The sequence below is a fragment of the Equus przewalskii genome, chromosome 4 (genome assembly GCF_037783145.1).
Source record: "Equus przewalskii isolate Varuska chromosome 4, EquPr2, whole genome shotgun sequence".
Lineage (NCBI taxonomy): Eukaryota > Metazoa > Chordata > Mammalia > Perissodactyla > Equidae > Equus > Equus przewalskii.
The window spans coordinates 58,672,753-58,689,458 of NC_091834.1; the positions used below are offsets into that span (position 1 = coordinate 58,672,753).

Below are 16,706 nucleotides of genomic sequence, written 5' to 3' on the forward strand. Positions count from 1 at the left end.
CTTATCACCCTAACAAAATACCCCTGGCACTCCCCATTCATCCCCCTTATCCTGCTTTATTTTTCCTTCTAGTCCTTATCATCACCAGACGTAAGCATTAAACATTTATTTCTTGTTTGTCACACCTCCTCACAGATATGCATACGAGACACCAGAATTTATGATCTACAAAGGCAGGATTTTTGTCTGATTTGTTCATCACTGTAGCCCCGGCACTTATAATAGTGCCTGGAATTTTTTATCACCAGGAAAATAATGGAGGTGGTAGTACTTTCCACCAAATTTGGTGTCTAGGTCTATCATCTGGAATATTTCTAGGGGCCGAGGTGGAGAAAGTGGCAACTGTGCTCCATATTGGGACATACTATACTGAGCGCAGGCTGAATTCCTATAGCGCCCATAACCTAGAGACATTCAAATGAATGTCCATTAGGATTCAGGTAGAGCAGCAGGATGCTGGCTTGCCACTGGCCAATTCAGAGCTTGGTTCTTTCTGACCACCCCGCTCTTCCCATCCTTTCCCCACTAGTCTGTAACCCCAGTTTGTCAGATCATTTGATTGTTCACCAAATGGCTGAGAAGACGCAAAAACTCTAAGAAAGTATTATCAGCATAAAAATTTATTGGAATTCAAAATAATATGGTTATATTTAGAATAATGTAGTAATTATCTAAGCAAATATCATCTGCTTGGCTCTGAAACAGGTCTAAAGATGTCATTCTTTTGAAGTCAAAAAACATGTAGTAAGAATGTACAAGGAAGCAAAATATAAAAAACAAGTTTGCTAAGTATCGGGAGTTGTTAGAAGAGGAATACACTAGGATACTGTAACAGAATCCAAATTAGAAGACATGCAGCCAGGAGTTCACTTGCTTTGTCAACTCCCTGGAAAGCAAATCAGTAACCTCAGTAATGCTAGAATACCCCCACTTGATTAACAGGACTAATTTCCTGAGGGACACAGGTAATAACTCACTAGACTTCTCCTTTCTCTAATTCCTTTCCTCACACCGTTTCTTTTCTTTCCTTTAAGACAGGTCTCATCCTGTTGAAAAATTATATGGTTTTATTTGTAAAGTGGAGTAAATAATATCTAATTGAAGTAAGCAATGATTTAGTTGAAGATGCTCAGGGATCAAACTTTTGAAAAAGGTCAGTCAGCTAGTTAGCAGAGACCATCAGTGGCTTGCAGAAAAAAAAATTACAGATAATCTATGTTTGCTAAACAGATAAAAAGAATAAGCAGTTAAAAATGGGTGAAAATCCTGGGGTTTACTGTGACCTAGACAATCAAAAGCAGATGGGTGATCTTTGATTAAACCCATTTACTTGTGGAGGCAGCTATAAGGGGGCTCCAAGATAGAGTTTGGTTTCCAACAGTGTCCACGGCCAAAGTGCAGACTCAGAAGGTCTCCTCCTCCCGTAGAAACTGGAACACGGACGAGAAGTCTTTCTTTGAGTAGCCCTTTGCACACATCATCCTGTAGATCTGGTGGGCCTGACTGCCCAGAAGGATCGGGCTCTTTGTGCTGGTAGCAGAGTCTTGTGCTAATCCCAGATCCTAAATCAAACAAGAAGAGGAGGAAACGCATGGAGACTGGTAGTTAGGGGTCACTTTGGAACTGTGGCTCCTAATGCTTTGGTTTCAAAAGAGGAAAACTGAAGCCTGAAAAGATAAGGTACCTAGAAGCACTATGGCAAATTATGCATATTTTTACAGTGCTTTAATAGGGCTGCAAAACTGCTCCACACAGAAACCTTGATTTCCAAGTATCCTCTCCACTCCTCCACGTTCCACCAGACCTTTTTGTTCTGTTTTGACCTTGCACAGGGGTTACTATACAGGTGAGATCACACAGGGAAAAGCTTTTCCAAATCTACAGAAACCTGTAAGCCTAAGACAAACCCCATTAGGGAATTACTGAATATCTCTTATTCAACAAATATTTAACAACTGCTGAGTGCTGGGCACTATTCTAAGTGCTGGTGATACAGTCATGACAAAACTAAGTCACGGTTCTCACGAAGCTTTACTGCCCAGGAGAAGAGAGATGATAAATACTAAAATTCCAGACAATGACAAGTGCTGTGAAGAAAAATAAAGCAGAGTAAGGGGTTAGAAAGTGATGGATGGCAAGGGTTGGGGTGGGAGGAAGAGAGTTTTGTTAGATGAAATGTTTAGGGAAGACCCCCCCGAGGTGAAGACACTGGACCTAAGATCTGAATGTCAGACAGTACTGAGGTCTTTGGAGAGCTGGGGGAAGAGAGCTTCAGGCAGATGGAACCACAAGGTAAGGGCTTTGTGGTGGGACATGGCTTGGATATTCAAGAAATAGTAAGAAGGCCAATGAGGCTGAATTAGAGTGAGCAAAGGGGCTGAGGAGGGCCAAGAGCTTGGGGATGGGCAGAGGGGGAACACGGAAGCTTTAATATGTTTGGTAAGGAGTTCAGATTTTATTTTAAGTGCAATGGGACAATCATCTTGGCAACAACCTTTTGACATCTCAGAGAGCTAATGCTTCATTCTGAGAGTTTCAGAAAACCTACAGTTGTTTAAAAACGGACAAAAGTTAACACTATAAATCTTCTATAGTTAAGCTATAGCTAATGTATATCCACTACCATAAAAATAGAAATGTGTCCAAATTTGAAATATCTGGGGTAGATGGAAAACAATGAAGACATGGATAATTGAAACAATATTCCTACATTTCATTTTATTTGTGATTTTATAAGAGCTGTAAACAAGTGGCAAAACCACCTAGATTTCCTTCTTTCCATTATCGTCCTCATTTCCCCACCAATGGAAAAGTCAACAAGCAATGAAAGGGGAAGATAAGAAGCAACATGAGAAATATTTCTACTCTTTGAGGAACATCCTTAATAACTGAGCAGTTACCGATACCATCCACTCAAAGGAGAAAATGATTCAAAGAAAAAACAAGCAAAATTTAAAGAATGAATTAAATCTCTAGCCTCTTGGATATGTACGATGCTACAGGTGTGAACATTATTTTGTGCTTATATAATTTTCACCTTTAAACACATAGATTTGGAAAATCTATTTAACCTTAAATTCTCCTATAGGTTACACTGAAAAGCAAGTTTAATTAATACCCACACACCTAACAAATGTGGACAACTACATTATTGCTTTTACCCATACAAGCAAATAAGCGTCTTTTGTTGACATCATTTTGCAGCACATCTGCAAGATGCATTTATTTTAAAATGACAGGGAAAACTACACAGAAAGACTGCATTTAATTTTTAACCTAGTTCTATAACTAGAAAATAAGAACTCAGAGTAAGCATAACATACTGAGAAGATAACACTATTGAGAAGAAAAGTCTATTAGAGTTTTTTAAAGGGGCAAGTAAATATACCACATAAGAGCTAATAAAACCAAAAAAGGGAAACTAAAATAGCTTTGGTGGTTGCTACCTTAAAGGATAGACATTCTAAAAAGAGAAAGGTGATTAGTCTATAAAAGCCTGTGGCTTGTCGATCCTGAAATGTTGGAAAAAGAAAGCATCCTTTGAAGCTTATAGTATATAATTTAAAACAAACAAATATTTCACTTCACTAATCAAAATATTTATGAGCTCACTGGGTGGTTCAGGAAAAAATATAAAACAATTGCAAACAGGCTTCACAAATTAATGGAGGACCAATTTGTCATGTTTTACAAGCAAACAGTATATTGGGGGAGTACCAAGAGTCATCATGATTTTCCATAAGTCATTCCTTAGTGCCCATCAGAAACAGACTTCTAGGTTAGAAAGTTCAGAAGAATGATCTAATTTTTGTATTAATTATGGTCTGATTATACACAGACAATATGTTAGAATTTTATGATGTTAAGACCTAGAAATAAATGTATAAGCTTCTTCCTCAAGGACATGCTAACATCATATCCCCCAGCACAATGAGATTTAATGGCAATTGAACAAAACATCTCTTAGTAAGTAAAGCCTTGATCTGCCCCAGCACTACAACTGCTTTAATCACCGTAACAATGACAGGAGATTTTTAAAAATCTCTATTAATTTCTCTATACTAATCTAAGTAGCTATGGTATGTCTTTGCTAACAGCTATCTGAGGTGATGAAAGATCTTTTTTCCTTTTTCTTTCTTTTTTTTTTTGAGCAAGATTAGCCCTGAGCTAACATCTGCTGCCAATCCTCCTCTTTTTACTGAGGAAGACTGGCCCTGAGCTAACATCTGTGCCCATCTTCCTCTACTTTATATGTAGGACGCCTGCCACAGCATGGCTTGACAAGTGGTGCATAGGTCCGGACCTGGGATCTGAACCAGCGAACCCCAGGCCGTCAAAGCGGAACGTGCGAACTTAACCGCTGCACCACCAGGCTGGCCCCGAAAGATTTTTAAAAGTTCCTTTCTAAGTACTCTTATTCTTAACAAAATTAAGAAGTCTTCCTCTTTCTAAGGGAAATGACAACTGCATTTCATAGAGAAAACAAGAGTAAAAGAGAACGGTAATATCCATATGTTTTACTACTGTACTGTCTTATGCTATTAGTTGAAAAGGCTGTATTTTATTATCAAGAAAATAATTTTAAAGGAAGGACACATTCACAGTGGCAGGAAGGGACAGCTATGGTGGAGCATACCAAAGCAAAGCCAGCCCTGCTGAAGGGCAGGAGCTGGAAAATCCATCCCCTTGTTATTAGAAGCCTCTACTGCTTCCTACACTTGACTTGTCAGCTGTCTCCTCTGTTCGAGCCATTAGCAGCATTTTAGGAACGAAATAAGCTAACAGGTCTCAACCCACTTCGTATAGATACGTAATGGAAACCGGGCATAAATGTGATTCTCCCCTTCTTCCACGTGCCCTAATAAATCACCCTGCAGCTTTAATGAAAACAATACACTTAAGGATCTACTTTCTGTTTCCAACAACAGCCACAAAGCACAATTATAAAAGCCTGTGTGGATGATATGCAAACCTAGATACAAGGTACAGATCGACATAAAACTATTTTCTTAAATGAAACATGAAGAGAAATAAAACTGCAAAATAAGAAACATAGTTTCAACTATTGCTTCACCTAATAAATATTTAAAGTGTGCTGACAATGTTCCAGGTACTGTGCCAAAGGCTGGGGTGGGGGGACAAGGAAGAACAATCCAGGCAGGGGGAACAGCAAGCGTGCAGGTTTGCAAGTGAAAAAGAACGAGAGGCAGAAATGAGTTCAGTAGGGCTAAAGCAAGGAGATGGGGGTGGGAAGGCAAAAATGAGCGGGTGAGGCAAGCCAAGGCCAAATAGGGCATTGTAAGGCAACTGGCAGAGATGGGCTTTAACCTACAAATAATTGGGAACCATGAAAAAGGCTCTGGAGAAATGACGTGATCAGGTTTTTACATTTTAGGAAGCCCACTCTTTACCATGGTGTGGAAAATGAACTAGAGAAGATGAGGATGAAAGGTAAGGAGACCAGTTGAGGGCTGATGTGGTTTAATCTAAATGAGGCTCAGCCAAGATACTGGTAGTGGCAGAAGGATGAAATGGATGAATTCAAGTCATATTCAAGAAGTAGAACCGACAGAATGTCAAGGGGAAGGAAGGACAGTAAGCTGAATATGGTATCCAGGTATATCTATTACTACTTTGGTAATCAAGGGAAAAAAAGTCACTGAGGTGGTGGGGGCGAACAGACGGACAGACAGGGAACAAGCTCTATGCAGAAATCTGGAAGTCTGTTCATCAAAACATATTTCCTAAAGTTGAGATCATAAACAAGAGGAGGCCAACAATTTACTTTTGAATTACTTTACACATAAATACATTAATATTCTTAAAGCAGGAAGATGTATTTAGATATCCAGTATCATGAGAAAGATCTCTTCTTTTGTGATGGGTATATCCAATGTCAGTGTATTATTAACCATCAGAAAAGTCTTACTGCTTCCATTCTAAGGACTTGGTAAATTAATGTAAATTAATGATGAAGAACAAAATTTTACCAGCTCAAATTACACACAAACCCAAGCACAAAAGAAAAATCCCAGCCCATTCTTCTCATGCGAAAGGCCAGGAATAAAAACAAACAAGGTAAGGATTTTTATCTAAGCTAAGTTTTAACTCATTTCCAGTGAGTGAGTGAATAACTATTTTAGTAATCTTGCCTTTTAGGACAGACATATGCTTTGTTAAAAGGGAAAGGGGTGGGGGGAGAGAGAGAGGGGGAGGGAGGGAGGAGAATTAGACTAGCAAACAGTCTTTCCCTCTCTCTGTAGTCTCTGCACTTACCATACCTTAGCCATGAGTGTTGTTCCAAATCCACCCTGATAGTTATTAGCCGAGGGAACTCCATCCATCACCCCAGGTACAGGATTGTAACTGTCACTTGACCAACACCGTCCTGAGCTCATATTTAGAATTTTAGCCAAGAGTTTTGGGTCAAGCCCTAACCTGTCAAAGGTCAAAGAAAAGAAGTGTTAAATGTCAAAATGTACAAGTCATGCATGACTTATTTATGTTTGAGGATGCTCCATCTTCTCTTTCCATTTATTGTATGTCTTCAAATATCAAAGCAGATTGATGAGGGTGAAGAATCCAATCTTAAATTATAGGATATTAAAAGCTAGTGATTAAACATTTCTAAGCCAGGACATTCTGCACTGAGAGAAAACCCTCTGCACTACACTACTTTTAAGAAATAATACATAATTGCAGAAAAGTGCTGTTGGTTTATCCCATACATGGGTCTTCTAGTCTTTTGGACATTACTGCACTTATGTGTCACATAAGAACCATAAACCCATACGATAATCTAAATTCTCCATTCTTTACTCACAACTGATATATTTCAGAAAGAAATACTGACAGTTAAACTATGCATCATGGGAGTCTGTGAGGATGCATTTATATGTATATTTATTCTATTAGCTTTTATGAGAATAAATGCAAGAGATGAACCATGAGCAGTGAAACGAGCTTAAGAGAAGTTATCATTATAAAAGAAGACATTTCTTGCTGCAAACTCTTGCTTATTTATTAAATCTTCATTAGACAATCTTGCTTATGAAGCAAGTGTGCACAGAGTTGTGACATATGCTATCTATTCAGAGACATGCATTATAGTTCTGGGTCAACTGCTGATAAGGTTACTGATCCTGATAAAACAAAGCTTGCCCAAGCGGAAACATCATTTGTGCTATCACTGAGCTGATGGCATAAACGGGTGTTCAATGTGGACCCAGAGAAAAGTGGAATCAAAGTGCTGTATCACTTTGATTCTAACTATTTTAACGCTGTTTGGGAAGCACAGTTTTGCTAAGGATCAGTGAAGCAAGTTTCAAATAAAACTTTATACCCAGCAATTTATTGGTTTCTTTCATACAAAGAGCCATTATAAAACAATTGTCATAAAAACTTTCTGCTTTTCTTATAACCACTCTCTTTCAAAATAAAAAAAGATTGAAAAGAGACTCATACAAATGTTAAACAAATGGTGCATTTTGGCATGCTTAAGTTCTTGTTTGCTTTCTGTGTTTGAAATATACGTCTGTTTATTTCCAAATCTGAATATTGTGACTAGGAAAACATTTTTCCAAAGATAGAGTAGGGGGCTAGGGCACGTATGGACTGCTTATGTAATATAACTGTTACGTAATCAGGCTTTCCAGGAGTAGCTGTGGTTCAAGGAATACTACATGGCATGCCACATATATGAAGTCATATGGTGGGCCACGATATAAGGAGGGGTTTTTACTGAAGATTATAATAGATGTAAAAGATTCAATCTAAATTAACTAGCATACATTCAGTTCAACTGTAGACTGCCCAAAGAAACTCAACAGTTTCCATCTTTTATAAAGATCCAAATTTATTACATGTGTAGTTTGCTACTGATGCTTTCTTTCCTCTTTTAAATAAAATTAGGCTATCAGTATGCTGTTGCAGCAGATGACTCAAGAAAAGATAAAGCCAATGTGCTCAGGTAATAATTGTGAAAAGCAAAATCACAAATTAGCAATTAGTTAATTAGCTGTAATTGCAAATACATTCTCTAAGCAGAAATATTCAAGAATGTATATGTCTAATATATTCCATGAGCAGGGAATATTTTTAAAGACCCCAAATATCAATTCTTCCTTCCATTTGAAATATAATTCAGGGGCTTTCTAATTTAGATTTTCTTTTCTTTTCTTTTTTTTTTAAGTATGCTTTTCAGCAAGGAAGATTGGCCCTGAGCTAACATCTGTTGCCAATCTTCCTCTTTTCCTTTTTTTTTTTCTCCCCAAAGCCCCAGTACATAGTTATATATCATAGTTGTAGGTCATTCTTGTTCTTCTATGTGGGATGCTGCCATAGCATGGCCTGATGAGTGGTGTGTAGGTCTGCGCCCGGGATCTGAACTGGCGAACCACGGGCTGCCGAAGCGGAGTTTCGCATGAACTTAACCACTCGGCCACAGGGCCAGCCCCTAGATTTTCTTTTAAAATGGTGCATCACATTTAAAGCAGCAGAGTTACTCCCCTGTATGTATGTATCTGACACAGTGACATTGGATATAATCTACTGGGTTATACTCAGCAGTACCTCACAACAGTTTTTATTGCTAAAAAAAATTCATGCTCTGTCTGTAATACTCACCAAAATGGTGAGCAAAGCTTATTACCCTTTGTAAAACCCTACATCACATTTTTCTTGAATGTTCGAGGAAAAGTACCGGCACTGATTCATGGAACCCTTTTTGGTATATTACTATTTAGAAGCAACCTGAAGGGCACACACAAAAACGAGGTGGCAGTTGTTACGCACTCTCTTTTCAAGTCTGCTGCTTCCCCAAGGAGCTGATTCCCTTCAGGAGATGGTTACTCCCTCTCCACTTCTCCTCCCCCTACTCCCCACCCTACAGCAAAGTGTATCATTAAAAAGAGCAAGTTAGAAGTGCTTTGCATTTCATCTTTCTGAGGATTCTTTCACTGGCACATACATAACTGACAGTTAAAATTAGACATGATATTAAAATCAGTTACTGAAGTCCTCTGTCTTCCACTGTGCCCAAGGCTTGTAATGGTCTGAAACCAGCTAGAATACACAGTAATTGTCATTCAGAGAGTCTATCCTAGAACGTCATGCTTCACTGGAGAAGACTGAGTTTCCATTTGAAATCAACAAATTAATCCAAGACAGGTATCTGAAAGGGCAAGTTTAATAGGAAGCAGCTACTGGGCTCTCAACCATGATAAAATGTTATTGCTGTTTCCCTGTAAATTGGCTGGGAACATATGATACTTTCTGCATAAGAGCCCCATTGCTGCTCAGGAGATATACAGCTCAAGCCATCAAAAGGATGACAGTCTGTCAGTCCCCATAATAACTTGCCACTGGATGTGGTTCGAGAGTGTGCGTGTGCATGCATGTGGCTTTACAATTGCTGGAATGTTCTCTGATACAGAGAATAAATTCATCACTCTGACCGCATATATAATGCAACTCAAATAAACGTCACTGTGTCAAATCTACTCACCTTTAAAACACAAGAATTTTAAATGAACTTTTGGGAGAAGTAAAAATGATGCATAAACTATAAAAAAATTAAAGAGAATCCAAACATTTGCCTTCACTATAACCAAGGCTTTTAAGGACCAAAAAAATTTGTTCACTTTATATTCTCTATAAGTATCTATACTGCCTGGTTTTATGTAAGAACAAAGCAAATTATGTCACTAAACTGAGATGTCTGTATCACAAGAACAGATCTGAAAATGACACATCTAAGACCATGTCAGTTTTAACTTGCTTATTCACCAATGTTTACACAGATCTGCCCTGTGCAGGTGCTGCGCTTGGAGCCAAGGAGACCACAGGAAAGAAGCAAAGAAGAGGTTGTGTCTGCCCTCCAGGAATGGGCCAGTTAAGACACTCACCCAGGTAACTGTCACCTGAGGCAGGAGAAGTGCCTCTCTCCCTCCCTCTCTCCTCTCCTTATCCATTTGACAAATCTTCCCTGAGTGTCTGCTATGTGCGAGTATGTTTTTAAGATACAGAAATGAGCAGACAAACCCGATCCCCTTCCTGGATCTCTCATTCTAGTTGGGGAGACAGGCAACAAACAAATAAACATATAATGCCAGCTAGTTTTCCTAATCATGATATTCAGATTTGGAAATAAACAGACGTATATTTCGAACACACAAAGCAAACAAGAACTTAAGCATGCCATAATGCACCACTTGTTTAACATTTGTATGAGTCTCTTTTCAATCTTTTTTTATTTTGAAAGAGATTGGTTATAAGAAAAAGCAGAAGGCTTTTATGACAATTGTTTTATAATGGCTCTTTGTATGAAAGAAACCAGTAAATTGCTGGGTATAAAGTTTTGTACATCAATAACTACCACATATTGAACACGTACTGTGTGCCAGGAACTGTTTTAAAAGATCTACATCGATTAACTCATTTAATCTTCACAACAACCCAGGGGATAGATACTATTATTTCTGTCATTTCATAGATGAGAAAAGCTGAAGTCTGTGGCAAAGCTGGGATGCAAGCATTGACAGATACCCAAACTCTCACCATCCTGAGTCTCACTGGGTCATGTGGATAGTGAACTCAACAATCAGCCAATACGATGGCATTTCATCAGTCTATTAAGAAATCTAGTCAAAATTGTATTATAAACCTTTTTCCATTTGTTATATCTATTAGGGTATATAAATAAGAGGCTTCAGTCAGCTCCTAAAGGGAAAGGCAACATCTTCTAAGGGCAGTAGCCGAGAAACTAAAACTATGCTTGTAGGATAGTTTTCATCTTGAACAGTCTTCCAGAAGTTCAACTGTTTTAAGCTTCTTATGGTGGAAGAAGACATTACAGTTGTTGCTGGAGGGGCCTGAGCCCTGACTGGTAATGCAAATAACTTGCTATACCACTAATAGTAAAAAAAGAAAAACAAAAAACAATCCCCAGTGGAGCAAAAATAAAAACAAAACAACAAAACTCACATTATCAACATTGTGCCTAAGTGACGCACAGACACAAATCTCTCCAATGCAAGGAGGGCACTCTCACTGCCATAAAATTATGTTCTGAGTCCTAACTAGAACCCAATTAGAAGGCAGAAAGGTCTAATAGAAAAGAATCTCAGAATATGTTGTATACCAATATTTTTTATGCTTTACTTTTTTACAACATTCTAAAATTGCACTAACATCCATAAAGATTCACCGTGAAAGATCACAGGGTCAATAAGAGTTTTAAACTGTAAGATTTTCTTCTTCTGTTTAAAAAAAAAAAAAAAAGGGAAACATCAGTGTCCCAGAAAAAAACACTGACTTATGAGAATGAAATTAATCAGAAATGATCACTTCATAGGAACGGGTGACTCAATTTGTAAATGTTGACATTAATGCTCTAAAAAAAATTTTACTTCAGAGTGAATAGAATATAAATGTGGCTGAACCACTTTGATGCTGTACTACTTTGTGGGAATTTACTACTTGGGAATTTATGCTTGCTGATGCCAATTTTCTCTTTCACCTTGCAAAGCTCAATAAATCGTGGCCACTCTCTATACTCTATTAGAGAACAATCCTGTCATTTTAAACCATGTCTGTAAACCATGGAGAAAAGACAATAGAGGAAGCAATCATCTTCAGGACTTTCAAACCAGTGAGAATCTTTGTAAGATAAACTGATAAAACCCTAATGTTATGAAAATAGCAATTCATTAGTACAATCTGAAGCACCAGAAATTTATAAATTATTTTAACAGTTAAGTAAAACTAGTGAGTTCCTGCTTTGTGTTCAAACACTTTTTATATATATGTAAATATTATACATATATAAATATATATATATATCAGTAACAGTAATGTATGTAGAGTTTTGTATTAAACATTTAAAAGTTTTATATTTCTAAATATTGTTTTTATCATATTGGAAAGGACAATAATACAGGAAAATGTATTGTTTCTGTTCTTAACGTTTCTATTTGGAATTTTATCATTGTTCATTTTCTCTGTGATAACAAACCCACTCTAGTAGCCAATGTATACATTTCATTGTATATATTTTATTCATTTGACTCAACTGATTTTCATACTATTCCTTATTAGCTGGTGTTTGGAGTTAAGACTTCCACAAGCACTTACCATACAAAAACTTCATTTTAGAATGGCAAATGATCATCTAATAAGAGTTTTGCTAGGAAAATTATTTGAGGAATGCCAGAGGATGCATCACTATGCCTAAGGAACATCCTGATCCAGTGATGCTCAAAGTAAGAAGCAGAATATAAAATAAACTGGAAAAGATAAAGAGGGAAATCTCAGTATAGTATAACCTAAGTTCATCCAGGCTTTTACTTTTTTATTACATATTCATTTATATCCAGAAAAATGAAGATAAAATTCTAAAGATGCATATGCATACAAATGCTCTAATCCTACTATCAACACCAATTAATTTTGTATGCAATTTTGGTTCCAGAAATTTACATTTTCCTCCTCCAGGAAATTAGTCTAGAGGAAGAACATGAAAACAAGTTACTAGTAACCAGTTTTTCATTTATGATAAGTGAGCCATAGCCTAAAACTGGCTACGACACAGACATAACACTTTGAACAGCTTCCTATATACAACTAGTTTTATTAAGGCTTTGTACAGATATGCCTTACCATCTTCCAGACATTCAATTTTAAAATGTAAATGGTACAGGATATTGATAAACCAATTAGCACTGATGCAAAGCAAATTCCTCTTTTATCTCAATTACAATATGACAACTTAATAGGTCAAGATAGTTTAACATCTGAGACAAGGGCAATTCAATAAAACAACAGCATCTTGATATGGTAATTAAGAGGAAATGTGAATCCATTACTGTGTTTTTAAAAATATCTCAAGCACTTTGACTCTTCTTATTGCTTTTATCCAAAGATGAAATATGAAACACTACTCTGATTTGTGATATGTTTGGTAAGCAGTTTTGGGAAGTATGAAGAAAACACCTGAATAAAGCACCTTGCTCATTAAACATTTTCTAAAGTAAGAAATGTATATTTATCATATTCATGAAACACAAAACATTCAAAAAATTAATTAGGTAATTAATCATATGTAGCATTCCTAACTCAAAAGATTAAAGGTTAAAATCAAGACATTAACCTTAAGCATTGAGAGGATGATCATCATCATAGGAAAAACAGGATTCCTTTAAGCAAAGTATAAATGCTATTTTATTTTAATGGAAAGATATATCCTTAACGTAAAGAAACAAAACCACAGGCAAGTTAAAATGAATTATGCACATACGTTGCAGCTTTATGAATGCCATCCAGTTTATCCTGAGAATAAACAACCAAGAGGCCTTTTAGTGTAGACTTTGAGGACTATATTTAAAATAGATACATAAAACCAGTCACGTGGTAGCATATTACTTAAATTCACTATACATCAAAAATGTGTTTTATACAAATTTGTCCTACACTGCCAAAGTGTGTTTAAATTTTATAGTAAAAGTGTTTCTTGCATTTCAACATAACAGAAGAAATGGAGTGCTCATATAAAAAGGATAATGTAACTACTAACATACAGTGCAATACATTTTACGGCTATGGCAAAGAGTATTCATGCTCTCCAGGGTCCTATTGGTCGTCAAATAAGCAAAGTCTATTAAAGTTCAATAATGAAGTACTTTCAAAATGTTCCTGGATCAACTCATTTATTTCTCATGAATATTTCTTTTCAACATCAGAAAATCAAATAGGAAAGCTCATAAAAATTGTTAGTATATGAAAATGTACTATTCAACAAACCTGATTCCAAGATTCATAGTTTCAGCCGTTCCAATCATACTAATGGCTAACAGCATGTTGTTGCAGATCTTTGCAGCCTGAAAATAAGTGAGTACATATTAAATATCTTTATTTTCCAATTATAACTCACAAGAAGTTGTTGTTTACCCAATTCTACAGGCTTCTTTCTAAAAGAGCGAGCATTCAACTCTTGATTTTCTCAAACGAGGAAAGGAATGTGGTACTGCACGCCTCCCTCCTAGCCTAACATGCTACCCCAAAGCAGACGGGGGAGCCTATTCCACTAGGAAAGAACCCTGAACTGGTAACCAAGCTCCTCCTACAGGCTCAGTCCTAGAGGGAATACTAATCTATGTGGCACAATTGCTCCTTTTTCCCCAGTTTTACTGAGATATAGCTGACATGCAACATTATATAACTTTAGGTTGTACAGCATAATGATTTCACTTACATATATCATACAATGATTACCACAATAAGTTTAGTAAACACACATTATCTTATACAGATAGAAAAAATATATGTGTATATACATTTTTTCCCTTGTGATGAGAACTCTTAAGATTTACTCTCTGAACAACAATATATTATACAGCAAAAGTTAACTACAGTCATCATGTTGTGCATTACATCCATAGTACGACTGCTCTTTAAGGAAGGGGGCTTACATTTTAATTGGGGAAATAGGAGTAACACACTGAATACAAAGGCAATAAACAAACATACAAAAACAATTAAGTGGAAAATTGTATGGCCATAAGATAGAGACAGCAGGAGCTCAGAGAAAATAAAATCACTGAGGGCAGGAGTAGAGAGGAAGTAGAACCTGAAACCATCTCTCAGAAGGCCACTCAGGATTTAAATAGGCAAGAGAGAGAAAAGAGAAGAGCAGAGAAAAAGCGAAATATATAAGAGGGATTAAATATGTAAGAGCATGGGATGTTCCTGAGAACAGTAAGAAAATGGACTCGTGCTTATGTTTTAAGGAATGGTGAGAAATTTGATAGCTAAGACTGGCGCAAGAGCTATGAAAGCTGGGGGCGGGGGGTGGTTAGTTAAAATTTACATGCTAGGAAATAGGGAACTACTCAAAGTTTCCGAATAGGCAAGTCTATGATGACCCACACATCTTGATGGAGTTTGTTTTGGTTACAGTTTGGGCAGAGTGGTAAACCTGGCATCCAGAGACCCATTAGGCACTCTGAGCAGTAAATAAGGTGTGAAATAATGAGAGAAAGATTGGACCATAAGGTATGGAATGGACAAAACAGTCAACAAGGAGAGCCACTGAAGCAAAAATCAACAGAAGTTGGATACTGACTGAACAAGGGAATGGAGACAATAGAAATATCTAAGATAATACCAAAGTCTTGAAAAAGATCAAGAGGGTGCCAGTGACCATGACAAAGCATTAAGAGGAGCAGTGATTGAGTGAGAGTGTGTGTTGGGTGGGAGGGGGACAAATAGTTTGATTTTAGAGTTCAGTGTTGTCATTCACCTCTATCTGATTAGAGAATTGATATAACATATTTCTAAATAAAAATTATTTGGTTTTCAAGAAAAGATTAAAGTGCACACGTTACTTCTATGTGACTGTACTACAAATAGAGCCGTAACAAGTAATTACAACATTAGATGGAGGATAATAGCAACTCAGGCACCATAAGCACTTCATATAGAAGCAATCTTAAGGACGATTTCAGTGGTTACTGGGATGACATGTGAAAATCTGAACGATGGAACTTTAGATATCTTTTTAAAATAAGTTAATTGGCTGATGTCTACTTTATTCTACCAGGAATGATGGAAAACTAATTTATTCCAAATTAATTTAAGAAAATCTGAGCAAACAAAGACTCAATAGATTGAACACAGTAAGGAGGAGTAAGAATGTGGTCAAAAAGGAGAAATGAAGATTAGCCAATTTTTTATCGTCAAGTCATGGTCATTCATGTAAAATGTTACCTGCCCGGTCCCAACAGCTCCACAATACACCACATTGGAGCCCATGCACCCCAGCAACTCTTGGGCAGCAGCAAATTCGTCTTCAACTCCTCCGACCATGAACGTGAGGTTCCCAGACCGAGCAGCTCCCACACCTGAATGGTTTGGGGGTAAAGGGTAGAAGCAGAAGGATACATTTTTCACATGTTTAAGTAGACAGTAAACCTAGAGAAAATCCCCAAACCAAATGAAAATATCCTGCCTCCTAATTGTATTTATGTCAGGTATGTGTAAGAGATACTCTAAATCTCTCCTGGAATATTTTAATAATCAAGTATTATGCAGGTTAATCATAAACCGAGAAAATCATACAGATTCAGTCAAACTCTCATTCTCAATTCATCTCAAATATTTGGCACAATTGTGGTACGACAGATACAGGAATTTGAAATGTGAATTTTACTATTCTCATGCATCTATTATTCTCCTAAGAAATCTATTTAGTAAGAGGAAGTATGAAAAAGGCTGCTTGTGCCTTGACCAGCACTGGAGCAGCCAGAGGGGTCTGCAGCCAATCTGAATTCGAGGTCTCTGGCTCACTTACTTACTCTCCACATACTATCTACAGATGAAATCTACGGAGAGAGACCCGGCCCTTTCTCCCAGGAACAAGCAGGCATTTCAGGTGGTAGGATTCTTTCTTAAGGTAAAGAAAAGGGTTGCTTATTTAGACTAATTATTCCAATGTATACCTTCCAATATTATTTGATTTTTCTTTTTCCTTCTGCCATACACCTTTTGGGCAATTCATTCCAAGTGATATGAGCAGGAAGAAGAAATAAACTTTGGTTTGACTACTCCTTAGTAGCGTTTAACAAAGGTCTGATGCATGTTCAGTCACTGAAATGACTGCGGACACAACTTCTACTTTAGTCCAGAAAACATGGCCTAGACTTGTCCTAAAA

At 37.1% G+C, this 16,706-nt stretch overlaps 1 protein-coding gene across 4 annotated transcripts in view; it reads right to left on the reverse strand.

Annotated features, from left to right (window-relative positions):
• Positions 1-602: 602 nt before the first annotated feature.
• Positions 603-16,706, reverse strand: part of HIBADH (3-hydroxyisobutyrate dehydrogenase) — a 111,176-nt gene continuing 95,072 nt past the window's right edge. For 2 of the 4 annotated variants that reach the window (XM_008517872.2, XM_070617567.1), the window contains exons 5-8: positions 15,763-15,896; positions 13,798-13,874; positions 6,282-6,438; positions 603-1,562 (exon numbers count right to left, since the gene is read on the reverse strand). In XM_008517872.2, the coding sequence (XP_008516094.1) occupies positions 1,404-1,562; positions 6,282-6,438; positions 13,798-13,874; positions 15,763-15,896 (527 nt within the window). In that variant the 3' untranslated portion in view covers positions 603-1,403. Of the gene's footprint in view, positions 1,563-6,276; positions 6,439-13,797; positions 13,875-15,762; positions 15,897-16,706 lie in introns of all 4 variants that reach the window. The other 2 variants (XM_008517873.2, XM_070617566.1) reach the window with 1 other exon arrangement.